Raw genomic sequence first — 25,601 nt, 5'->3', positions numbered from 1 at the left:
TATTCTTCTCGAAAAGAGAATCTTTTTAAAAATGAGACTTCTCTTAGCTTTGCTACCATTTTTATCGCTAGCAATCGCTGCTGAGCGCTCGTGCGAATCTTACCTGACGAAGATCTCTAATTGGCCTGATGGTTATCGTGGTATCTTAAACTTACCTGTATTAGAGCAAATGCATGGATGGAACATCAAGATTACTTTCACTCACAACGTACGTAACTTCGATACCGCTTACGGGGATGTCCGCCGAACAAGTATGCAGGAATACAATATCAAAAACCGACCACATAATGGAAATCTTCGATCGCCCGGTACATTTAGATTTGATTTCACTATTCATCATGACCGCTCAACCAAACAATGGCTTCGCATCAAATCCATACAATTTGGATCTTTTTCGTGTGGCATGGGCGGTAACCCTACAACCATCGCACCAACAACCATTGCACCGACAACCAATATCCCGACGACTAATGCACCGACTACTAATCCACCGACAACGACAACGACCGAGCAAGCAATTCTTCCAACCTGTGAAGAATTCATCACAGTAATTCAAACGAAACCAACTTCAGAGCTTTTCGATCTTCGTTTACCAATCATAGAATCATCCAAAGGCTGGCTTCTCAACGTTGGATGGACTAAACCCGCCAAATGTTTCCTTTTTAAAGGCCCTGTTTACATTACACACAAACAAATGCAAGAGTTCCAATTCAAGTCACGTTTTCCAGAGCCGTTAGAAGTTCAAACCATGTTCGTGCGACGTTTTAACGCAACGTTTATGGATACAGATCGGCCTTTTATCAATCATATCAAGTTGGGTAAATTCGAATGCCGTGGCTACAACCCATCCAATTAAAAGAGATTTATCATGGACGATCATAAAAGATCTAAAAATATTTATGTCCACTGTAATTCGTGATTAAAAATCCAGTTTTTTGAGAATAAGCAATTTTTGTAAGCAAGGATTTGTCGTAAAGAAATCAGAAGAAATACACGTTTTTCTTTCTAATGCGTTGTTTCAACGTTTTTTTATAGTACCAGGGGTAAGATTAAACTTCCCGTACTAAGATTCCCTTGTCACTATCTAGCGGAATAAGACCAGGACACCGGTAGTTTGAAAGATATGCTTCGGAAAGATAAAGAAAGTTAAAGTTAGAAAAAACCACAGATATCTAAGCCCGAAGGGCTAGATTTGCAACTTTAAGCTTTCTCCAGCAAAAAAAAGTGAAGCAAAAATTTACTTTTTAAATTTCGTGCCGATGGATAGGATCTAGCATTTTAATTGTTTTCGGAGCGCGAGATCAAAAAACGTAGGCGGCAAACGCTATTTCACATCTCTCAAACCGGTGAAATTGCATATTTTAGTCACGTGGCTCTGGTAGGAAATCCTTCCAAAGATGAGCTTCACTTTTTGATAAAAGCCGCAAATCTAGCCCTTCGGGCTTTACAGATATCTGTGGAAAAAACCCTTTCCAATTTTAATTTCATGCCTCCGCAAGGGATACTGTCAAGTTGGAGAACTGCTTAGATCTTTTTAGACATCTTTTTATAGGTTTTTAGACAAAAGGCAACGCGGTTTTGAATGTTTTGGCCGAATAACATAATGAGATCATCACATAAACCTCGTGAGAATCCAGCAGAGAATCCTGCATTGTAACACGCATGCGTAATTTGTCGTTCTTTAAACCATATGTAGTTAATTCCCGTGATAAACAAAGAGGAATGAATACGTAGGGGTGGTACAGTCGGGGTGTGTGGATGGCGACGTTTTTTATGAAACTTGTCGTTCACTTTGTCTATTTTTAGTAAATGCAGAATTCTTTAAATGAACCCCCTCTAATGCTTGTAGACGTTTTTTTATAAGAACATCCAAAAATTTTGTCTTCGAGTGTTCTTAACTTTTTGAGTTTTAAGCCTAAAAATATTCTTAATATGTTCTTATTTTCACCATTTTTTGAGCATTTTTGTCCATTTTTTTAAGAAATTGGCCGTTTTAGAGTCTGCAAAGCCTTAAAATGCTCTTAACTTGTTCTTAACATTTTGGCCATCGAAGCCTTATTATGTTCTTATATATAGTTTGTTCTTACCAGTCTATTTTCTTCTATCTGCCGAGTGCTCGATGATATCAGAGCTTGTTCAAATTAAGAGAAAGAGACTTTGATTTTTTATTTAGAATTTTAAGTTTCATGCCGCCCGTATGTTTGTATGTATGTACAGAGGGTGTCCGGAAAAAAAGTATAGAGTCGTACCACTTCTATAGGAAGAAAGTTTTTGTGTGTGTTTCACCATGAACATATAAACGACTGGACATCCATCTCCTTTGTATTTTTGAAGATAACACTGATAGCTTCGTTGCCGCCTCGTTAAAATCATCAAATGAAACAATAAATTTTGATGGTATATCTCTTGGGAATACCTTGCTAAAACGTCAAAACTTCGACAAAAGTCTCTGTTGTTCTACTCTTCTCAAGTCTTTTATCTATATCAAAGCAAAGATAACTGAGGCAAAATCATCGTCAGCTTGTCAAAACTCCGACTAATATTTCTAAATTTTGACTTAAAAGTGTCTAATAATTTTAGAGAGTGTCACATTCTAATTTCGATATTCTTATGACACAGGCTCTCAACTTTGGCAAGCTATTTTTTTCAAGTCATAAAAAAAATTATTGGAGTGACAAAAGGGATTCAAAAGTATACACGCAGTTGAAATTCTGCATTTTAGAAATGAAAATGTTGATAAAATATATTGCAAACTTGTGAAAAAAATCGAAAATAATTTTTTTGTGCATTAGGAGTAATGTTCAAGCTCTATCAATCCTTTTACCTAGATAATTCAAATAAATAAAATTATGACGGAATATTGTCGGATTTTTCATACCAATTTTGAAATACAGGCGGCAACGAAGCTCGCTTCAAAGAGACAATAAAAGATAGATGTCCAGTCGTTTATATGTTCATGGTTTCACTAAATTTGCAATGTTTATCATTGTCAAAAATGTCTTTTTATGAATAACTTTTACAAAAAACAATTCTCAATAACTTTAACGTCATGAAAATTGTAAAGAAAGCTAATTCTTTTTAATCATAATGACTGTTGTAAAAACAATTATTTTGTTTGTACATATTTTCTTACATTTTGTTAAACACACGCAACAACCTTGTGTTCGAAACACCCCTGTCTCAGTGCCCCGGTGGCATGATTTCAGTACATGATTTTTTTCAGTACATGGTTTCAGTACATGATTTTTTCCTACGTCACTGCAGTAATCAAATTTTTATTGCACTCATTTGTGAATTGAGATATAAATTGAATAAAGACAGCGACAATAAAAAACAGTTCTTGAATTCCCAAGCCATTTAGGATGATTACAAATGAGTGCAATAAAAATTTGATTACTGCAGTGACGTAGGAAAAAATCATGTACTGAAACCATGTACTGAAAAAAATCATGTACTGAAATCATGCCACCGGGGCACTGAGACAGGGGTGTTTCGAACTAGATACTTTTTTCCGGACACCCTGTATAGTTTGTTCTTATAAAAAATGACATCTTCTACGTTTGTGTGTCAGAGTAATGATAGGATGATAATTGCTTAACAAAAGAGAAAATATACATAAAGGCATTACATTTAAAGGCATTGAATTGTTTTTGTAACCTTTTCCAATTATATTTCCAACGTAAACGGGGGGGGGGCAGCCAGACACATTGACCGACGGGTATGTGCGGCGGCTAAGGGTCTATTTTTCAAGATAGCAGAAATGCACTGTAAGGATAGACTTTTTGTTAAATGCACTGTAAGGGTGGAAATTTTAGTAAATCAAGGAAAAATTAAGATTTTTTGCCCAAAAAGTCTGATTTTTTTGCTCTAAAAGGGTTGAAAATTTGAAGAAAATGCACTGTAAGGGAATTTCGCCTATTTTTTGCTGCACTGTAAGGGTGCGATTTTAAAAGCCAATTTTTTCGCCGCACATACCGTCAGTTGGCAAACCCAGTGCCCCCCCCCTGGGCTGAACCCTCCAAAATCTAGAATGTTCTTCTCCTCATCAAACATAAACAGTAATTGTGTAATCTCTCTATTGGGAAATGTTTTATTATGGCTTAGACGAGCTGCTTCTAAATTATATAATTTACGGTGCATGTCCTTTTTGTACCAAACGATTTACTTTACAATTATATAATTTATGTCAAAAGTAGCTGACAAAATTGAAATTCCATTCAATGTTATGCAATAAAGAGACCATATTCACGTGATTTTGGATGATAAGAAGGGGGAGTTTTGAATTCGTGTCATATTGCTGTTTTTGATGTTTTACTGTTGAACTCTCTCTGCACACCTTTTTTTATCGGTTCTCGTTATGTTGTTATAAAGATGTTGTATATTGAGCTCTACTCATGTAATATGTAATTTGTTCAAAAAATACACCTCGTTTCTATTTTTCAAAGCAAAGTCAAAGTCTGTATATGTTTTTTCTTTAGTAGTTTAGTTTTGTGTTGAAAGTATGAGTATATATGATTATCAAAATTTGACCTTTAACAAGTGGTGTAGTATCATTGTTTTGGTTTTTGAAGCCTCAAGTTTAGAGCTTCTGTCTTCCTAAATCTTACGATCTATGTAGCCCTGGAATTTCTTTGGGCAATAATAATCGATGAACATCCACTCCTCACAAAGTCTCCAAAAGTATTCAAAAAGTAGGATATGTATAAGGGGGGGGGGGTTTGTGGGGGTTCGAAATACCGTTTTCCCGTCAAATTTTTTGCTGAATCCCGGAATCCCGAAAATTGAAAAAAATAGTAACATCGTCACACCGGTTTGTACAGGTTCAAATACCGGCATAATGACAAAAAATAATGCCAAATACCGTCACCGTCCGATTTTAAAATACCGTTTTCCCGTCTTTTTTTTCGTCAAATCCCGTAATACCGTACTAAAAAAGGGCCAATCCCGTCACACCGTAAAAGTACAACCCCCCCCCCTATAAGGACATAATATTTTAACTAACGTATAATTTTAAGCAAAAGTAAATGTCTTTAAAAATTCTAGGAAGGGCCATTCGCAATAAGTTTGTGCTCGCGAAAATTTTTTGACAAAATAGAAGATCTGTAAAACTTCAAACTTAGAGTAAAATGTAACTTTTATGGCACTTTTTAGCCTGCTAAAAGACTAATAAGTCAAAGGACAAATGTTTCAAGCCAATACCAGAAGTATACTTCCCTCTAAGCCATTTTTTCATGTGAAAATACTCAATTTTACGTCTTAATTCGCGAAAGTTAATGGTTGCGAAAAATATTTTTCCATTAAATTCGCGAAAGTAAATGTCGTGAATTTCGCGATTTTTCGTCCTCGCGAAAGTTTGTGCGCCTAAAGTATTGGTCATAGAAGCCTTATGTTTTTACATAGTTTGTGCTTTTAAAGACATAAAATTATTTTGTCATAAGTAAAAAAAAAAAATTCAGAAAGGCTCAACATTCCAACTCTGAAGCCAGACTTCAATTGCTTAATCCGTTGAAAAGATATTCAATTTTGCATGAAAATAATAAAACAAGATCTCTATAAAATATAAAATCTCATTTTAGTGACAAAAATGGAAAACGCAATAAATAATTTAATAAAACATGTCACTTCAGGACAATTGGTCCCTTTAAACTCGCTATGGTCCCAAAACCCTGTGGTCATCGCTTTTGTCCGTCGGTGGGGATGACAGTTGTGTAGAGCCTGGGCATCACAGCTAGGGAATGAATTAAAACCTAAGCTAGATGCCCATGGCGTTGGTCTCGTCTTGATCGGCGTGGAAGAACTTGGTATACAAGATTTTCTGGCTGGCAAATACTTCGTAGATGATGCTAGTAAGTATACAAGTTTTAAATACAGTCGAAAAAAATGTTTATCGAGAACTTTTGAATATCTAGGCCTCCATTAAATTGTAGGGCTATCAACCTCTTAACACACCAGTCTACTTGCCCTAGTATTTGTTGAAAACTCAAGGTAGCGGGACTTAAAGAAATATGAATCTCATTCAATGGGGTTCAAAATGTTTGAAACTCGTGTTAACCCTTCAACGATATAATCCTACCTGAATGTGAAAGTCTTAGAATCTTATAGCCCATAGAGGTTTGCGTGAATGCGTGAATGGGCTTTTTCACTTGCGTGAATGCGTGAAAATTTACAAAAAATTGCGTGAATGCGTGAATTTGGGAGAAAAAAAATTGCGTGATTGTGTGGGGCCTCTTATAGTAGATGAGGGGTGTGTTCAGTTGAATGGAAAGTGGGTCATTCAAGGGAAGATTGTGACTGGTGGTGCAGCTAAATTGTCACCGAGACAGGAGTATTTTAAAAGATTCAGTCAGTCCTATAAAATTTGTGAATATTTTCTAATAGAAATTTACATCGATCAAGAATTGAAGACCTATAAAGCCCTTGGATTTGGAAGGTTTGTTGTCATTTTTAATTTAAGTTATTTTTTATGAAGAAGGTTGTGTAATTATCAAGAACGCACTACTTGGTTAGTGAGGTTATTAGTGATGATTCAAGTGTCTAATGAAAAAAACGATTATAATGAAAAACTTATCCGCCTTCTTCTCCTTTAGATCTTTGAGACAAATTTTCGATGATGCGAATGACTTTGCTTAGATTCTCCTATTTTGAATGGTTTTGAATGATTATACCCTTTTCTTTCAGATGTGGCTATCTGAAGCTACCTGGACAACTCATATCCAAGGATTTTAAAGATAGTGCTGCCAAGGTATGCCTTTTTATAATAAAGCTTTACAGGTTTGCAGGCCACTGTGAAGACAGATGGGTCTCTATAAACCGCTCGTATTTTTTTACAATGATCTTTTTTTCTCGGACTTTCCACTTCGTGTTGTCTCTTATTTATAAGATTTATAAGGCATTGTTAACTGAAAAGACGAGAAAACTCCTATTCGCCTAGATGGGAGAATTTTGACAAAAGCTCCTCCAATTCGTTGAGAATAAGACCATTGTTAACCATTTAATTAGATTGAACTGATTTCTCTTTTTAACCTCGTGAATAACTCGAACAAGATTTCTCGTCCTTTCAGTTTTAATAGTGCCTTATAAACGTTACTCCATAATTCGAAATTTTCTTAACTCGAAAAGGTTTGCGCTCCCCTTGCCGGTTCGAGTTATGGAGACTGTTCTAGGGTTGGAGAGTCTCACGAGGTTAAAAAGAGAAGTTAGTTCAAGCTTATTAAATGGTTAACAATGGTCTTATTCTCAACGAACTGGAGCTTTTGTCAAAATTCTCCCATCTAGGCGAGGAGAGCTACAAAGTTTTTTCTAACGCAAATTATTAAGGAGACATTCGAATTATCGAGGTTCGAGTTGAAGCAATTTGCGTTAGATAAAGCTTTGTAGCTCTCGTCGCTTATGACCTTTCCTTTCCTTTCGTTTCACCAGGCGAACAGCATGAATATCAAAGGTGACTTAAAAGGTGATGGAATGCAATACGGTGGCACGTATGTTGTTAATAAAGATGGAAAAGTACTTTTTGAACACAAACAACAGCGTTTCTCTGACCATCCAACTTTTAATGAGATTCTCAATTCCCTTGGAATCAAATCAGGTTTGTTTTCTTAGATTTATTTAGACCATGTTCACGCGTAACGGTTCCAGGCCGAAACGAAAGGAAGTCATTCTATTCGTTAGGAGAAGTCATTCTATTCGTTAGGAGTGACGTAAAACTTTAAATTGACCAATAGTATGGCTTCACTGTAACGTGCTAAAGCACTGGGCTCAACTTCAGTATACGTGAGGCCCAATCGTAAATACTTTTTTTAAAAGGGCAATGGGTACTAGGGATAAGAGAAGGCCAATTGTAAACCCGTGGTGAATGGTGATTGGAATAAGAGAAGGCTAAGTCGTAAACCCTAGGGAAGGCTTAAAATTGTAAACCAAAAGTGATGGTTACTCGGAATAAGGCAGGGCTAGATTGTAAACTTGATAAGCCTACGTGGCGATCGTTCACAGGAAAGGGAAGGCTCGACTGTAAACCCAGATGGATACTTAGCAGGATTAGAGAAGGCTCAGTCGTAGGCAATTTTAGGAATAAACCAAAGTCGGAATGAAATATCTAAATTGCAAAAATTCAAGTAGAAAATTTTAAGGCATTGACACTTGAAAAGTTAAAAAAATGATATATTTGACGTCAATAAATTCATTTTTACGTCAATGAATGTAAAAAAAAAATTTAAAAATATTTTTTGACGTCAATTATTTTGACTTTTATGACGTTAAATAAGCGCAAAATCCGGGTAAAATGGGAATAACTCGCGAAAAAATGAAAAAACTACCCCTAAGTTTTAACATAAGGAGGGCGTGTGCCAAATTTTAGCTTCGTAAACCAATTATTCCGCTCTCTACGCTGCCCCAAAGTTTGTGGACGAACTCACAAACATTCTGAGATTCTAGCTCAACTGAAGTTGAGAATTACGTTTCAGAGTAAAACTTTAAATTGACCAATAGTATGGCTTCACATTACGTTTCAGAGCAAAACAAGCTGCCAAAGCATTAAAGAAGCTCGGGATATTTCCGACTATCGATTTTCCCACGATTTTGAAAAAAATTAGATATGTCCGACCATCAAAAGATATTTCCGCCCATCCTATGATATTACTGACCATTACGCGAGGGTATTTCCGACCATCAAAGATATTTCCAAAAATACGTGGCACCGTAGCCTGTGGACCTGGTCTAACAATCTTTTTACATGTTTGCGAGCATCGAGATCCATATTGTTTATTTTCCGACTCCCTTCCCTTACTGTAAACAGGATTGTGGGTTCGGATGTTGCCTCTCGTCTTGATACTCAGCAACTCAAGAGACGGTTCAAGGGGAAGTGGAGAAATCCAGGGAAAGGAGTGGCGCCCCCTCATCTTTGGGTAGGAAGCCAAGGAGAAGGGAGCCATCTAGCCGCCCTCGCTTAAACTTACTCACTGCTACCTTCATACTTTTCTTTCCAAATATTTCAGATACTGAAGATCAACCAAAGAAACCTGAACCAGTATGCGATGAAAATGCTTGCCGTTTGTAAATTCCTGGTTGTCTTCTGACAATACAAATAGCTGATTGGTTGTAAGCTCTAGTTTAGACGGCCCACTTTTTGCCCTGCCTATTCTATTTGTGAATTAAAGTGGGCAGAAAGTCTGCTGCTAAAGTCAATGCTTTGCCCAATAACAATTAGATAGGCAGGACAGAAAGTCGGCCGTCTAAAGTAGAGCTAAGTGACGTAAAATCATTTTGCGACCAATCAACTGTTGGGCCCGCTGGAAGACATTGAAATGTGCATGTCATATTTATCATAGCAACGGTTTAATAAAAATTGAAAAATTATGACGATAACAACAAATTTGCAGGAATAATAGGTTTTGAGGGTATGTGAAAAGATGACTAGAAGGTTTGTTATTGTAAGGAATATCTTTTTAACTAGAAAATTCCCAGTTATCCTTATGAAATCATCCTCTATCTTACTTTCATTTTGCACTAAATGTTTCACATAAATTCACAACCAGCCTTTTTAGGGGAGTTTTTTAATTTTATTGAATTAATTTGATCGATTGAAATATTGTAAATAATATAATGAAATATAGAAATTGTATAATTGCGATAGGTCTAGCAGAGGTAAATGGATATTTTTTAGGTTACAGTAGTCACTAGAATTTTTCTCAATTTTCACCCACTTTGTTGTATGACGTTTATTTAGGCCAATCTAAATTTTTTTAGAAACTTTTTAAACTGATAAATTTATAATTTTTAACAAAGGAAAATTTGTGAAGAACAATAGTTTTCACTTTATACGAAAATATTTATTGAGACAAGAATTTTTTTGGCGTGATAATTATTTACAATAAACGGGCTTCGAATAGATTGTATCGGAATTTTTGATTTTTCTAAAAAAGCGATGCATTGTGGGATTGTTTCGGCTGTGTTACAATAGAAATCTCTTAGGAATTCCTTGATGGAATTCTATTGTAATACTCCCGAAACAATCCCACAATGCATCGTTTTTTAGAAAAATCAAAAACTCCGATAAGATCTATTCTTCGAAAAATATCAAGTAAACTCTGAGGTTGATAATAAACTGCACAAACCCGAGTGAAGGGGTGGACACTCAAGGTAAATGACCTACAGTACGTGCGACCCTTAAGGGTCCTTTTTACAAGCTTCCCAAAGTGCACTGTAAGGGTCGAAATCAGCAAAGATGAAAAATACTGCACCCTAAAGGTGTTAAATTTGCAAAATCTGACCATATTTTGTCTGAAAATGATCAAAAAATTTTTCAAGAAATTGCACCGTCAGGTGCATTTTTCGCCAAAATTTACTCAAATTTTGCTTAATCTTATCTGCACTCTAAGGGTCCGATTTCAAAGGCCTAATGTTTGGCCGTACGGTCGTTTTTGAATCGAGTGCCCCTCCCCCACCAGGTGCACAAATAAGCATCCAACCAGAAAGTTTATTGTTTACTCAGAAAAATTTTGTGCAAATTACACAGAACAAAAACAGAGCTAATACCCGTGTATGGCTTTTGATGTGAAAATAATGACACTTTGTCTTGTTGGAAAGATATTGAGATAGCAAGTAAATTTTGGGTTAGCCTGAGATTGTTCTTAAATTTCTATTGTTTCTTTTGTTCTGAGGCTGGTGTTCTTATAAGATAGCGTGTAGTTCATGAAAGTTTACTTTTTCCTCTGAAGATTTTGATCCGGACCGTATTTTCTCTTTAAAATGTATTCTTTGATTAGCTCTTCTTCAATATTTACTTTTGTTCAGACCTTCATTTTTCATTTCCAGATTCTAGACGAAAAAAAATGCTTCAAAAAGAAAACACAGAATTCTACAGCTTCACCATTGAACTCTTCAAACAGAGCAAAGACGGAAGTTGAAAAATGCAGCAATAACAAATGTTAATACTCAATGAAATGGCACAATACTCAATTCTTTGAATCGAAGAAAATCACAGTAGTTGGAAAACAACTTTGTTTTTTATCATACCATAGGTTTTTGGAAGTTGATCGATAGTTCAGTGGAAATACCAGAAATCGAAATTTGATTTTACAGAATGACAGATAAATGGGTATGTTATCACCTCCACTTTTGCTTTTTAATACGTTTATTGTTTCAATTGCTCCCAACTTAATCATTACATCAAATTTGAGCAATGATTCTGCAGTGAATTTTTTTAAAACACCAAAATCTTACCCTGTCTCACAGTCTCGATGGAGCTTTTTGATACAGTTGGGGTGATAAGTTCTATTCCAATCCCAATCGGGATCCTCAACTCAAAAGAATCCAGTTGAGATGTGTTTGAATTGCGATTTCTTCACTGAATTTCAAATGGGGATGAAATCAAAGTCAATTTTGCAGTGGCGTTGAAATGTTAGGATATTTTTCCCACGGGGATGGAATTTTGGCCAAATTCTCCAGTGGGGCAGGATTGTGTCTTAAAGGGAGATTGTTCTCAAAGCAATACTTCGAAACAATCAAAACTAAATAAAAAACTTTTCTGATTGGTTGAAAAAAGAGAATATTTCAAGTGAGGGGATATAGTGTTAATTATAAGAACTTTCTGAAATGCGAAGGGATTTTAAGATTTTTATTGAGGAATGGCATTAAAAATCCTTTCATATCTGAAACATCACTATGAAATACAACTTGAAATTTTGCACAAAGACAGTCTGATAACTTTTGGTTTCCCTAGTATAAAAAATTTAAATATTCAATGTCAATTATTTTTGGAAATTTGTATTCAAAAGTGGTGTTGTCTCAAAGTATAGCTTTAAGGAGAATGTGACGGTTGTGGTTTAGATAGATATTTAACCTTTCTTTACTTAAAGATTTTAATCAAACTTATGGTTAGGGATTACTCACGTAACACGCTAAAGTTTGTATATCAGACGTCATCAAAAAGTTGTTTATTTTTCTTAGGTAAATGTCAAGTGTCTTTATATACATTTTTCATGAAAAAATATCGTGTAAAAGTTTCTACTTTGTTTTGATCTGAGCGATATGGATTTACGTTATAAAAGCTTGAGACAGAAGGGAAACTTAGTAGTAGGAGATTTTGTAACTGTTGTTCAGACTTTTGTGGAATTGAGGGGCTAGTTGAGGATCAACTATAATTTTTGGACATGGCTCGTGAAGAATATGTAAGTCTTTTAAAAACATTTCACTACTTTAACCAGCTAAGCTGTTCTTTAATAACACCCACTTCTTACAGACCCGGGTTTTTTGAGCCAAAATAACGGACCGAAACTCGAGGGGATTGATATTCCTATGTTATTTCATGGCTGGGGATTTGATGAATTCCATTGTTTTCAAGTCAGAAAATTCACTGGGGATGGAAGAAATACCACAATATTTTGCAGTGAGGATTTGTTTATCTGATTATTTTCAGTGGGGACAAAAATTGAGTATAATTTTCCACTGGTGACGTTATTTTGTCCAATTTTTCCAGTGGGAGGGGGTCCCAATGAGTCTGTGAGAAGGGGGTGTTTAATACGGCCAATGACATATTATCTGGTAATATAGCTTTCTGGGTTTTCTTTTAACTTTTATGATTTTGGTTCCTACAGTGTTTGAGGCCCGAAAATTCTGTTACCCAATGGGCAAGTTAGTGAGCTCCAAATTTTTCTCCAAAACGAAAAATGTCATCCTTGTACAAAGTCTTGGCAGCTTTAAAACATACCTCTCCGGAATTCTGAGAAATTCGAATCATGGGAACTTTCTTTTCCCCTGGTGGGGGACCTTCCAAAAGTTATTCAGTGGAGGTAGATTACAGAAAAAAATAGTACGCATCGACTAGCAAAGTCTTTTTTCAGAATGTATTCATGATATTCATGACGTAATGTTGTATAAGGAAGCACCCAAAATAGCCCAGGAGTTCTCTTCTAGTTTTCTATTGTTTAATTTCAAATTAGTTGCACATACCCGGTTTTCTCTGGATGCTTCCGTATGAAACATTACGTCATTACGCCATGAATATCATTAATCAAGAACAGTGACTTGTCAATAAACATTGATCGATTACAAACAGTTCTATTCCACGACCGATTGTAGATATGTGTAAATTCTTTTTCCACCGGAGTTAAAAAGACTGAAATCTTTTAAAATCTAATACGTACTGTCGTTTAATTTCACTTCCTGCACTAAGATTCTCCTTAATTTTCAGGGACTTTTCCGGCATGCACCGACGTGAGATTGGAAAGGGTTTTTTTCTAAAGTTATGGAATATATTGTGAAACTTTCCGAAGCTCACTTTTCAACTACCCGGAGTCCTGGACTTTTTTCTATAGAAAAGTGGAAGTGGAGTTTTAGTACGGGAAAATATTTTATGCAAAATGACGGTATAGTTACTTTGTGGTGGCACTTATAATGGAGCCGATAGGAGTTTGTGGTGGCACTTATAACGGAGCCAATAGGAGTTTGTGATGATAACGTGTGTTTCAACTAAAAACTCCTATCGGCTCCATTATAAGTCCCACCACATACCTAAGTATGTCTATCAAGAATAATGACTCATTGATTAATAGCATCACGTCTGAGGAAGGGATTTAAAAAGAGATATTTCCCTTACGCAAAGCTCGTTAAAAGTTGACTGAGCGAATTGCGACCAATTAAGGTCATTATACTTACCATGGCAATTTCGTTTCGAGAAAGGCAGCTTAATGTGAAAGATAAAATTTTCTTAATGATAAGGAAAAGTTGAAGGTATTTTGAGTTTTGGACTTGTAAAGAGACGGAATCTTAGTGTTGTTTTTTTGTTTTTACTTAAAGATGTCAAATACTCAAGTCCAACAAAATGTAAGATATGCCACTCATACTCTAAGGTCCCGAATAGGTGGGGTCCGAATTTGTATCTCCAAAAACAGTAACGTAGACAGGAGGGGCGCAAAATTTGTGTAGAAGAGCAGATTTTTATGACACTGTAATTATCTTTTCATAATGTAAAAAGATAATTACAATGTCATAAAAATCTGCTCTCCTACACAGGTTTTGCGCCCCTCCTGTCTACGCTACTAAAAAACCCACAATGATAAGGTACTTATAAGCTACAACCAGGCTATTGATAGCAATTCAGCCTTTGATAGCTGAAAATATTTTCCAAAAGAAATTAACAGCGGGTCCTAATAAGCATAGGCGTAGCAAGATACCCTGCAAAATTTATGGATGAGAGCGGTTTTTACGACACTGTGATTATTGTCTTTATTATATGTCATAAACGTCTGCACTCCCTCATAAATTTTGCAGGGTATCCTGCAGCGCCTATGATAAGAACGGGGACCTTTGAGTACTTTGTTATTTGACGTCAGAACAGATCAGTCGCGCTCTTCATTTTTTTTTAAATGGAGAATTTTTAATAAAATACAAAAACATGAAAAAAACGACCAAATTTCAACAAAAAACGGTATCGCCTAGCAGAATTTCAACAAGAGATGAAATCGAAAATGTTGCAAATCGATGTACAGAACAAAATTGCATAAAAGATGACGACAAAATGAGATTAGAATGTCATAAATGTCAACGAACACTGCATTATGCATGCACAGGACTACCATCTTACCAAATACAAATGTTCCTAAATAAAGGCTATCGAAAATACCAATGCATAAATTGCTGTTCCATCGATCAAGAGCTACACCGAAAAATCTTGGACCAATCAGAGAAAATCAAAAGCTGCACACATAGCCGTAAAGAAATTGAAGCGTGCGAAAATATTATCAAGGTGAAAAACGAGAATGAAAGGAAGTTGAATGTTGCGGTTAAAGAATTACAAGCTAGATGTCAGGGATACGTTAAAGAAAGGAACCATGTTGCCGATACAATTCAAGCTCAATTTTTAGCGCTGGAAACTAAACTTACCACTAAAATCGAAGATACAATGAATGCGAAACCTACAGATAACAAAACGAAAACAAATTCAAAGAAAAGTTTTGCCGAAATCACGAAAACCAATGACGAGTTAAATATATCCAGCATGAAACAAATACTTCGCAGCGAAAAGGTCGAAGAACAAATGGAAGAACAGAGAAAGCAATCAATGGAAGCTAACATCATCATCCATGGAGTGGAAGAGAATGGCAATAGAGATGAAAATGATTTCGTAAACGAACTCCTAAACGACGTTAAAATAAACACAGAGCCAACTTACGTCTCCCGTATTGGTAAAGAATCAAATCGTACACGACCAATCAAAGTTGTATTTAATGGCGGGCATGTAAAATACAAATTTATGAGAAACTTAAGGGAATTGAAGCAGTACGACAAGTACGCCAACATGAGCATCACAGACGATTTAACAATAATGGAAGAGACCAAGTAAAAGAATGGAGAAGTAAAGCAAACGAGAGAAATCGAGCAATGCCGCAGAGCGATTACAAATGGAGAGTGCGAGGAAGTCCTCAAGGAGGATTATATTTAAAAAAGATATTTTGTAAAACAAGATCGGTTTAGTAACCTTTGTAATAAACCAAACCAATGTATGAGCGATTTATAGAGGCCCATGTGCATGCACGGTGGCCTGGAAATCTGTAAAACATTATTATTATTATTATATTATGTTAATTTTCCTGATTTATTAAACAATCCTGAACCCATAGACGCCATCGGATGGACAATGGAATCCAAGGCGTTGAGTTTAAAGCGTCAAAGCAGTTAGAAAGGAATCTTAAACCTTATTCTCAAGCAAGAAAAAGTGAAGCCTAAATATTTGTGCCACATTTACAGCTAATAGAAGGCGATTGTAATACATTCGATCAAAAGTACACCCTTACAGTGCATTTCCAGGGTCTCGAAAAACCTTCCCTTAAGGGCGACACATGCCGTGGGTTGGACCTTATGAATGCCTCCCCCCGTCTGGGGAGCCTCCTCAACACGTCATAGCTCAGAACCAACTTCACTTTCGGCTAATATCCCATTCTTGATCGGTGTTTGAGGTTTGAGATGATGGAGATAAGACATGAGAAAATAAATTCATGTTAATAATTTTTCAATAATCCTTCCATTAATCATACTGCAGTAAATCGTGCAGTAGTCCAACAACAAGTTTCTTACTTATGCTATCTCTTTCGTGAGAAGAATAGCCAGCAGCAAGAGTAGCCATACCCTGGCCTCACTTTCGAATTCAGATCTATCAGAAATGTGCTTTGTGTGTTATAACCGTACTCTCAGGTGCCTAATAAACGGCCCTCGGACCTTATTAGAACCCCCCTCCCCGTTTATTACATTTGAAAATTTTCTCAGCTGTCAAAATAAGAATCCCTTATTGTACTTTAAAAAGCCAGGTTCTTAGTCTGAAATTACCTAATTTGGGGTATTTAGAGGTATTATTTACAACCCCCCGTTTATTAGGCACCTGAGAGTATGCATTATAACAACCCAAATTATTGTATTTTTTTGCTAGTTGCCTGCCAACAATTCTCTTCAAGCCTTACGAGCTTTTTGATAAAAATATAAATGACGGATTAAATGCACCCCCTTTTTTCGTTTTTTAAGCGACATGTTTTTGAAATATGGCAATGGGTTTTTAACCTGGTTGGTTACGCGTGAATTCATTTTCCACCTTAGAGTTTCAATTCTAGCCATTTCGGGGCTTTGAAATCAATGGTAATGACTAAATTAGCAGTTCCCAGGTTATCATATTCTCCTTTGGACATAGATAAAGAAAACATTTGGCATATTAACATTTATTGAATGCTAATTAAGAAGGTTGGATTAAATGATTATTCACGGCCTACCTCATACCACACTCCATTGAAGTCAATAGGTGTGTTAATCCTTCTCTGTATGAATGAAGCTTAAGTGCAATCAATAAGAATTATATGTGCCCCGCAAAGTAATTCTTGAACCCTAAGCATTTCTATAAGAATAAACTATATAAGAACATAAGGCTTCGAAGGCCAAAATATTCAGGACAGGTTAAAAACATTTTAAGGCTTTGCGAACTCTAGAACATCGAATTTTTTAAAGAAATACTCAAAAATGGTGAAATTAAGAACATGTTAAGAACATTTTTAGGTTCAAGACTCAAAAAGTTAGGAACATCATAAGGCTCAAAAAATGTTGAATGCTCTTAGAAATGTCGAGCGGGGCAAACGTTTTGTTTTGACCGGACGCCTGCATTTCGGATGCAAAAGTTAATACCCTAATAGATTTCCATTACGGATTAATTGGTCTTGTTGTTTTTATAGTATACTTTAATTAGACTTTTGTTGTTTTACTTATACTTTAATTAGGGTTTTTGTTGCTTTGAAATATAAAGTTTATAATTTTTGTTTTTCATTTTTGCTACGTTGTAGTATATATCAGTTTGAGATTGATTAAGTGTTGTTGTTAGAGTTTTTTTTAATATTTTTTGGTTTATTCCTATTCCCTGATTCACAATCCTTGGTATATTCCTTGTTGGGAAATTTGAATAGAGTCAAAGGTAGGTTGATTTGCGATTAATTTTTTGATAATATCCATTGCTAGGCGTCATTAAAAGGTTGCCATGTTAGTGATGCATAAAATTGGCATAACATTTTTTGTCAGATTGTTTTTTTTTTTATTAACCTGTAATTTATGATCACGGCCTCTTTGGTGCTCTGTGATGGCTTTATTTTGTATCTGAGAAAATATATGGATCTTTCAATTCTGGGTCATTTTGTATTGTTGAGCCATGGTAACCACATCTTGATAAGAATCTTGAAATCATATATAAAAGGAACTGCATAGATATCAGATACTCATAATTTGCTACACCACACTTATAAGTTTTTTTGCAGTGTCATTTTCGCAGTAGGAGAGAGGCTTTCTTATTTTCTTCAACCTTGAGGCGAGAATGAAAAAATTAATGATGGTACAGTTGAATTTCTATAATTCGAACAAGCACGGGGAACTCAAATTTGTTAGAGTTACTTATTTGTTAGAGGGTTTATAGGTAGGCTTTTCCTAATCCGTGTACCCACTACGTACTCAGTTAGAGTTGAAGAAATTTTGGAGTTATGAAGTAAAGTTTAATGACGCATTGTTAACTGAAGGGGCTAGAGAACTTATTCGAGTTAAGGAGAAATTCGACTTGTAGAGGCTCGAAATATGGAGACTCTACTGTACGTATCTTTAGACAAGCCAGCAGGTGACAGGTGGCAGAAAACCTAAAGCTATGTTAGTATCTACATCAGTTCTGATCTTTATATACTTAGACTAGTAAACCACGTCGTTGCAGCTTACGCTTGCAAAGGGCTCATTACTTGGGCTTTTGACACCACCCTCCCACAGCAATTTATCTTTTTATTATCTTTATTCACGCTTTCGTGTGTCTCAGTAAAGCCAGACGTTTGCTAGTCCATAAAAACTAAGCTTTAGCTCACTGACTCAACAACAGTTTTCAAGCAGTTGGTAATAATAAGTAGTCTAAATGCAAAGAAGGGCTTATTTTTCTGGGACATCTCCAGGTCAGTCTCTTAAGGTTGTCTTGGTAGCTGATATCCACTAACGAATTTGTGCTCCTTATATAAATTTACTGACTTCGTCTTTGCAGAGTCTGCAATTCAGACTGTCTAGCTAAACCTGGTCGAAATGCGATTTCCTAGAATTACACCCCTGTCTCACAGCCCCAGTGGAACTTCTTGCCACAGTGGGATGAAAATTTATATCAAAATTCCAAAGGGGATATAAATTCTATTGTTCCTAGGTAAAAAACCATTCGGGATAGTTTTGGATTGCAATTTTTCCCATTGTTTTTCAAATGGAGATGAGAACAATGCAATTTTCCAATGGGCTGAACTTATAGGGTATTTTTCCCAACGAGAACAAAACATCTTAGCCAAATTTTCAGTGGTTACGGGTCTGTGACACAGGGTTGTTTCATTCTCCTTTGAAGAAAATACATGGAATACATCCGCATTCATTTAGATGGGTAGGAGTATTTTATAGAGCTGTTTTCATTAAAGGCGATGAACATTTTTTAGACTGCTGTGTATGCTCAAAGGCAGGGAGGAAAAAAATGACTTTGAAAAGAAGAAAAACGGTTTTTCCTTTTTGTATTTTGAGTTTACTCACGAAGATTGCTGCGATTTTTTCCGTTTCCTATGAGAATGAGATACGAAAACTTCCTTTTTCCATAGTGCTTGTCGGTTATTGGAAATTTTTTTATATAAGAACGTTTTACGATATTTAAAAGAATTATTTAATAGGATTTATTGAGATTTCTTAGTGAAGATTTCTAGGAAGCTTACAGAAATAACGTTTTAATGTGTCCCAACCTCAAACAAACAACATGGAAAATTTACTTGATATGATAAAGCTATATTAGTTGTACCTGGTTGTGCTATAGGTCAAAGCCTTTAAACTTTGAGAGATTCTTTCCTGGAATGTCTGGTTTAAGTCTTAGTAAAGTAATCTTAGCCTGTGTTCTTACAAAAAAGGAAATAATATTGTAAACGAATTGATCTTTTTCTTGAAAGAGAGTTTTCATGAGGTGTTGAATGAGAATCAAGTCTGAGATAGATAAAAATTTGAAGTAATATAAGCCAAAATTTGTTTTCAAGACGTATTTTTTCAGTCAAAAGAAGGGGGAATATATAGCAATTGAAGAAAAAATGACAGTAATTATTTTCATTTTTCCCAGCCTAACACACGACGTCATTTCGACGTACATCTAACGTCAGATTAACGTCATGGGCGTCAAATGGATGTTGCTTAAACGTTTTCTGTCTGAAAAATCCATATTTTCATATTTCGAACTAGCCTCTAAACCATTTACGTCATAAGTACCCACTTTCATTTTTTCATTGTCAACGTAATTCTGCGGTATAGGGGCTGGGCTACCTTTATATATATATTTTCTGTTAGTCTGATCGAGGAAGGGAGAAACGATCTTTTTCTCGAGCAAAATAGACAAGAAAATGTTTGGGGTAAGGTTAATCAAAACTAACCTTTTATACATTTTTTAAAAAGGTGTTTCATTGTGAAAAATATTCTTCGAGGATAAGAAGCAAAATGAAACAGCCGAATTATCCGGTCGGGTATACTACGAAAAAGGTCTGCTATTTTTCGGCTGTATAAAGGTCGTAATCATTCTTGAAATTTTCGGAGAGAGGGGTTTTTTACTTTTCATGATTTTCTTCTTTATTTTCTTTTTCTAGAGACCGTACGGCCTGATGGAGAAAGAATTAGAAGGTAGGTTTTTGTTTCCAAGTTTTTGTTTTTTGTTTGAGAGGATTTTCATATACGGCTACAATGCTGTTTGATACTGATTTCTTAATTCGTCGTTTCTCAAAATTCAATTTCGGGTGAAAACCGTAATTTCAGCTCTTCCACTTTATGTCATCGGGTTTTTTAATTTGGGAGGGGTTTATCGGCTTTCAGGCTATATTCTAAATCTTATTGTATCATTTTAAAACTTTTAGATCATGAGATCCTTAAGTCTTAAGTCTAATGTTAAAACTCAGAGTTAGAACTCTACTTTCCCACCATCAGTTAAAGCACTTAAAAATCACTTGCTTTTTTGAAATTCTGCCAAATATTATGATCTGCATTGTAGATAGAATATTTTACATATATATTTTACGTGGATAGTTCAATAATCAAGGACCTTTTAGCCAGTCTATAACATCATCCACTGCTAGCCGGTTCGGAATATTTATTAACTGAACGGAGCATTGGCTAGAGCGGGAAACCGAGAACCCTTTAATTTGTGGTGCTGAAATCGTAGACAACATGGCAATCTCTTCTTGATTCAAATCCTAGTCATTACCTTTAAAATTAAACTTGCTAGCCTCCAGGGAAAGGTGTGACCTAGCTTTGAAACCTTTTTAAAGTGCGCTAAAAGGATCATTGCATACACTAGATTGATGATTCCAAAAGAACGGTAGCAAAGATTTTCTTTATTATCAAAATTCAATACGATAGTAGACAAATTCATTTATTTTCTCTATTTTTAGAGTACCGCAAATATTTTTGGCAGCAGGACGTTGACGGAGACGGTCAACTATCAAAGAATGAATTCAATAACATGTTACGTACAATGGGTTTGAATCTTACTCGTCAAGAAGTTGAAAATTTATTCGCCAAAACTGACGTTGATAGTATGTATCCCAGCTGGAACACAACGTTGTTTCAATGTTTATCTAACGTTAACGTCAACGTTAGATTAACGTTGAAACAACGTTGTGTGCCAGCTATGTATTGATTCCTTTTTAGGGGGCTTTTTTACACCCCCCTTCTCACAGACCCGGTGGGATTCTATCAGCTAGTGGGGTTAAAAATAACGGTCAAAAACTCGATAAGGATTGATATTCCCATGTTTTTTATGGCTGGGGATTTAAATTCCATTGTTTTCTAGCCAGAAAATTCTGTGGGAATGGAAAAAATAGCACAATATTTTACAATTATCGTATCTCCGTTCGCAGTTTGTAATAATGAACACTTAATGATTTTACTAGCGAGCACCTCACTAAAAACCGGGATTTTTCATCATCAAAGTTCCACTTTGCCGATTTTCGAAAAATAAAAGCCTTTCAAGTGCTTTGACGCAAATTCGATTATTTTGATACTGCAGGAGCTTCGAAAGTTATAAGTGACGTCAAAAAATCGAATGTTTAGAGCCCGAAAACCTTAGCGAGCACCTCACTAAAAACCGGGATTTTTCATCTCGTTTCTTAGTGAGTTCCACTTTGAAGATTTTCGAAAAATAGAAGCCTTTCAAGTGTTTTGACGCAAATTCGATTATTTTGCTACTGCAAGGGCTTCAAAAGTTTAAAGTGACGTCAAAAAATCGAATGTTTAGAGCCCGAAAACCCGGGCTCAAAACATTCGAAAAAGTCGCAAAGTGGAATAGACGTTAATTGCGTAAAAAAACGCGGGTGACGTCTAGTATAGGCTAGAAAACCTGGGCTCAAAACATTCGAAAAAGTCACAAAGTGGAATAGACGTTAGTTGCGTACAAAAACGCGGGTGACGTCTAGTATAGGCTATGATTGTATATGGTATAAAAAAAACGGGGAGGATTGGCATGTGTCAGTCTCGTCGCAATCGTGACGGGATCTTCTAAATAGACACAAGACAAGGACAGGTCGATGACACTACTGCCTTGCCAAAGATGTTGTCCTCTTCTACTGCCTTGCAATCATATTCTCTCTATAGAAGATATACAACTGTTGCTCTCTAAAATAGACTGACGCACCAGTCAGGCTAACATATCATGCGGGAATAGTGAGCGTAGTAGGAAATTCTGTCGATGAGAGGTGCGCTTCGCACGAAAGTGGACATCGGGCTTATCTGATATTCCGATGGCGCATTGGCGGCCGCCCACGCTAAAGCTCTAAAGGAGCGGGCCAAAATTTTCCCGACCTTCAGAGCTTTAGCGTGTCGGAAGAAAATTTCTCCATCGAGTACCAGATAAACATCGGGCTTAAGTTAGATCGCTTCCAAATAGTTTTTGGGAAGATTTCGTGGGAATTTCCCTACTTTCTCAATTCATACCCACCTATTTTAACCCGTTCTCATGCGCAGTTCCTATTTTACCAAAAACCCCACACAGCCCTCTAACATGGTTTAATTAATAGACTATTTCGCTAGTCTCTAAAGATGTCAACTTCCAAAAGTGTTAAAGGGACTGAAAAAAATAGTGTTTAATGTACGCCACTTGTTCTCTCTTATCTACCTGCAGAAAATTACAGGATCAGCTTCCATGAGTTCGCCGAAGCCTTCATTGCAAAGAAACGGGAACATGTGAGTGGCGATCGGCTACGACGCGTCTTTCAAGAGGCCGATCGTGACCGTGATGGTTACCTGACAACAGATGAGTGTTTGGCCGCTTTAAAACAACTCGGTCACGTAATGGATGATAAAGGCATACGACGTGTGATGGGTTTGATGGATAAGAATAATGACGGAATGATAACGTTTCAAGGTACCTTAGCATTTGTTTTCTTTTCATGTTACACATTTCTTTTAATAAAAACATCCAAATGTTCTTAACTTTTTGATTTTTAAACCAAATATTATTCTGATTTTCAGCATTTTGTGAAGATTTATATTTGATTTCTACAGTCTGTTTCATTAAGTTTAAAGCCTGCAGGGTTAGAGTAGAATCTCTAACCTTTCCCAGGCAAAAAAAAAAGTGAAGCCACTTATTTCCCATTCAGAATGTGCCTGGAACGCGTCGCAATCATGACGACAGATTGTATCTAGTGGTTCCTTTGTTTTTGAGGACTACATTTTTTGAAATCTAGATCTTAATTTCAATCCAGCGTTTGTGTAAAAACCACGCGTGGGCGTTCTGGATTGGAAATAAACGACTTCATTTCCTATCCAGGAGTCTTGAGCCTAGCCCCTCGGGCTTAGAATAAGTCAATGGTTTGTACCTCTAAAGAATCCTGCATTATAACACGCATGCGTAATTTGTCGTTCTTTAAACATATGTAGTTAAACTGCGTGATAATCAAAGAGGAGTAAATTCGTACTTAGGGGTGGACAAACTAACCGGGTCGGGGTTGGGTTATGGACGGCGAAATATGTCATATTTTGTGAAATATGTTGTTCTTTTTGTCTATTTTTAGCCAATGTAGGATTCTTTAAATTAAGCCTCTCATAAATCTTGTTTTCTTTTGTTTCAGAATTCTGCAAGTTCATGGCTTAGAGGTTGGAACGTTCGATGGAAGGATTGGATTTTCATAAGCCAAAAGGGATGGCTTTTTTGTATATAGTTACTTGTAAATGTGGTTAAAATTGTTTCAATAAAAGAAAGTCTTTAACTTCCAAGCTTCTACTCTGGAACGCGTTTAATGTTTTTTAATGACACCCTATTCCTTAGCTCTGGTTTAGTCGGCCCACTTTTAGCCCACTTTATGCCAACTCTAGCAATTAGAATAGGCAGGGCTAAAAGTGGGCCGACTAAACCAGAGCTTAGGGGTCGATGGTATTAGTTTTGCGAGGTAACGGATATGTCCAAGCTCTAATCGAAAATTGATTACTTAAGGAAATAAATTGACGTTTTTAGGACAATAGAGAGTAAACAGATTTTGGTCCGAATTTGCAGAAACCATTTTGGAACCCTTCTAGAGAGAGGGGTAGACTCAGTAGCGACCTGGCTTTATTTTATTGGTGGTGCAAGCTACGAATTTGGCGCCCCTAATAAATTACAACTTTTACAATGATCCCATAATGATATATATATTCCGAGAAAATGAAAACGTGTAAATGCTATTTCAAAAGTACGATGGACTCTCGCCAATGTGAACTTCTATTATTATCTTTCTATAACTCGAACTAATTTGCAGTCATCTTGAATAATCTGTACCAAAGTTTAGATCTTACTGTGGCAAAGAATTTATTGAAGATACTAGCTATCTCATTCTGGTCAGTTATCTCTTCGTTATCATGGTTTAAACTATGGGGAGTAACATTTGTTTGACTTTACTACCGGGTACCAAGTTTTGTAGAGTTGGTAGTAGTCTTTTTTTAAGTGGTCATTAAGTCTTGAATTTCGCTTTTTGGTATATCGTTTCCACTCGATAGAGCCCCTCTCAGATCGAGCAGCAACTTCTTTAAGGTAGTCTCTCTCAGAGATCATGTCTAATCCTTCTCTCGACAATTTAGGCATTACGATCGAGTTGAAAATAGTTGCTTCATCTACACTCGGAGTATTCATCATATCCATCCAATCAAGATTGCCAAGGTCCTCAAGGAAAATTTTTTAATTGTTTTGATTGTTTTAGGTTGTCTATTAACCTTTGTCTCCTCTCATCTTAAAAAGACTAAAGAGTGGTCACTGATTCCAATATATACTACTGAGCAATCCTCGGCAAGGTTGTTTTTTGAGATAGCAAGATCTATCATAGTGGAGGAATATTCTGTCACTCGGGTGGTGGAGGAGACATGCTCTGTTAAAACTTTAGATTTACAGAGTTCAGATATCAAAGATGAAAGGTTGTTTTTCTTAGACATATCAACATTGAAGTCTCCAAGAATAAAGACTTCTGAACCCTTAGGGAGGTTTTCAAAACACGAGGAGAGATACTGGGTGTATCTACCCGTGTCTTTTATCGCCTTTGAACATGGTGGACGATATAGAGAGCAGATGACGATGGGTTTCGATTTTTTGAATTTCAGTTCAACCCACAATGACTCGTGAACTTTACATGAAAGGCACCCATTTCGTTTCACATTCAAATTATTTGAATAATGGGTGAGAGTTCCGTCCACCGTGAAGTGTGCGGTCTAACCTACAAGTTGAATAACCAGGCACATCAATGTCACTATCCAAAACTCAACTCAAAAATCAGAGTTTCGTAAAATCAGTGTTTTTAATTTGTAATTGTGTGTAAATCCGATTAATCACGATAGTCGGGTTCAATTTCCCAATCTTTCCGGTTCGATTTCCCGATTTGGTTTGCGTTCTACGCTCGCACTTACTAGGATATACTCTTTTAAATTCTATGTTAAATATATAAAGAAAGGCTGACCTCGATAAAGATGTTTGCATAATGATTCGCTATTCAAAAATTACAATTACCGGAGTTTGTAGCCGTCATTACGGCACCATTTACTGATACATCTCATTGGGGTGCCCGATATTATGCTTGTGAGACGCCTTATATTTTGCA

The 25,601-nt window shown here is 36.2% G+C and overlaps 2 protein-coding genes across 8 annotated transcripts; both read left to right on the top strand.

The window, feature by feature from the left end:
- Window positions 1-5,551: 5,551 nt before the first annotated feature.
- On the top strand, window positions 5,552-9,839 carry LOC136802581 (prostamide/prostaglandin F synthase-like). The gene is made up of 5 exons (XM_067059332.1): window positions 5,552-5,846; window positions 6,379-6,430; window positions 6,679-6,742; window positions 7,420-7,585; window positions 8,991-9,839. Exons 1-5 carry the CDS (start codon window positions 5,585-5,587, stop codon window positions 9,050-9,052), a joined length of 606 nt encoding a protein of 201 aa, XP_066915433.1. The 5' UTR covers window positions 5,552-5,584; the 3' UTR covers window positions 9,053-9,839.
- Window positions 9,840-10,859: 1,020 nt separating this feature from the next.
- LOC136802579 (calmodulin-4-like) lies at window positions 10,860-23,764 on the top strand. 7 transcript variants are annotated; one of them, XM_067059328.1, is made up of 5 exons: window positions 10,860-11,092; window positions 20,139-20,172; window positions 20,937-21,080; window positions 22,664-22,906; window positions 23,613-23,764. In XM_067059328.1, the coding sequence occupies exons 1-5, from the start codon at window positions 11,078-11,080 to the stop codon at window positions 23,633-23,635; spliced, it is 459 nt and encodes a 152-aa protein (XP_066915429.1). In that variant the 5' UTR covers window positions 10,860-11,077; the 3' UTR covers window positions 23,636-23,764. The 7 variants fall into 7 exon arrangements, with proteins under 7 accessions (XP_066915429.1, XP_066915428.1, XP_066915427.1 ...); XM_067059327.1 differs by lacking the exon at window positions 10,860-11,092 and adding an exon at window positions 12,026-12,164; XM_067059326.1 differs by lacking the exon at window positions 10,860-11,092 and adding an exon at window positions 13,711-13,818.
- The last annotated feature ends 1,837 nt before the right edge of the window (window positions 23,765-25,601 follow it).

The sequence above is a fragment of the Clytia hemisphaerica genome, unplaced genomic scaffold, assembly GCF_902728285.1.
Source record: "Clytia hemisphaerica strain Z4C2 unplaced genomic scaffold, Clytia hemisphaerica genome assembly, whole genome shotgun sequence".
NCBI classification, from domain to species: domain Eukaryota; kingdom Metazoa; phylum Cnidaria; class Hydrozoa; order Leptothecata; family Clytiidae; genus Clytia; species Clytia hemisphaerica.
This window is presented reverse-complemented; position numbering and strand designations above follow the sequence as displayed.

Excerpts from the sequence above, each read along its gene's own strand:
- LOC136802579 (XM_067059325.1), top strand. The coding sequence starts at position 19,993 with ATGAAACAGCCGAATTATCCGGTCGGGTATACTACGAAAAAG. Across the intron at positions 20,173-20,936 it reads GATGGAGAAAGAATTAGAAG|AGTACCGCAAATATTTTTGG; the intron begins GTAGGTTTTTGT and ends CTCTATTTTTAG. Across the intron at positions 21,081-22,663 it reads CGCCAAAACTGACGTTGATA|AAAATTACAGGATCAGCTTC; the intron begins GTATGTATCCCA and ends ATCTACCTGCAG.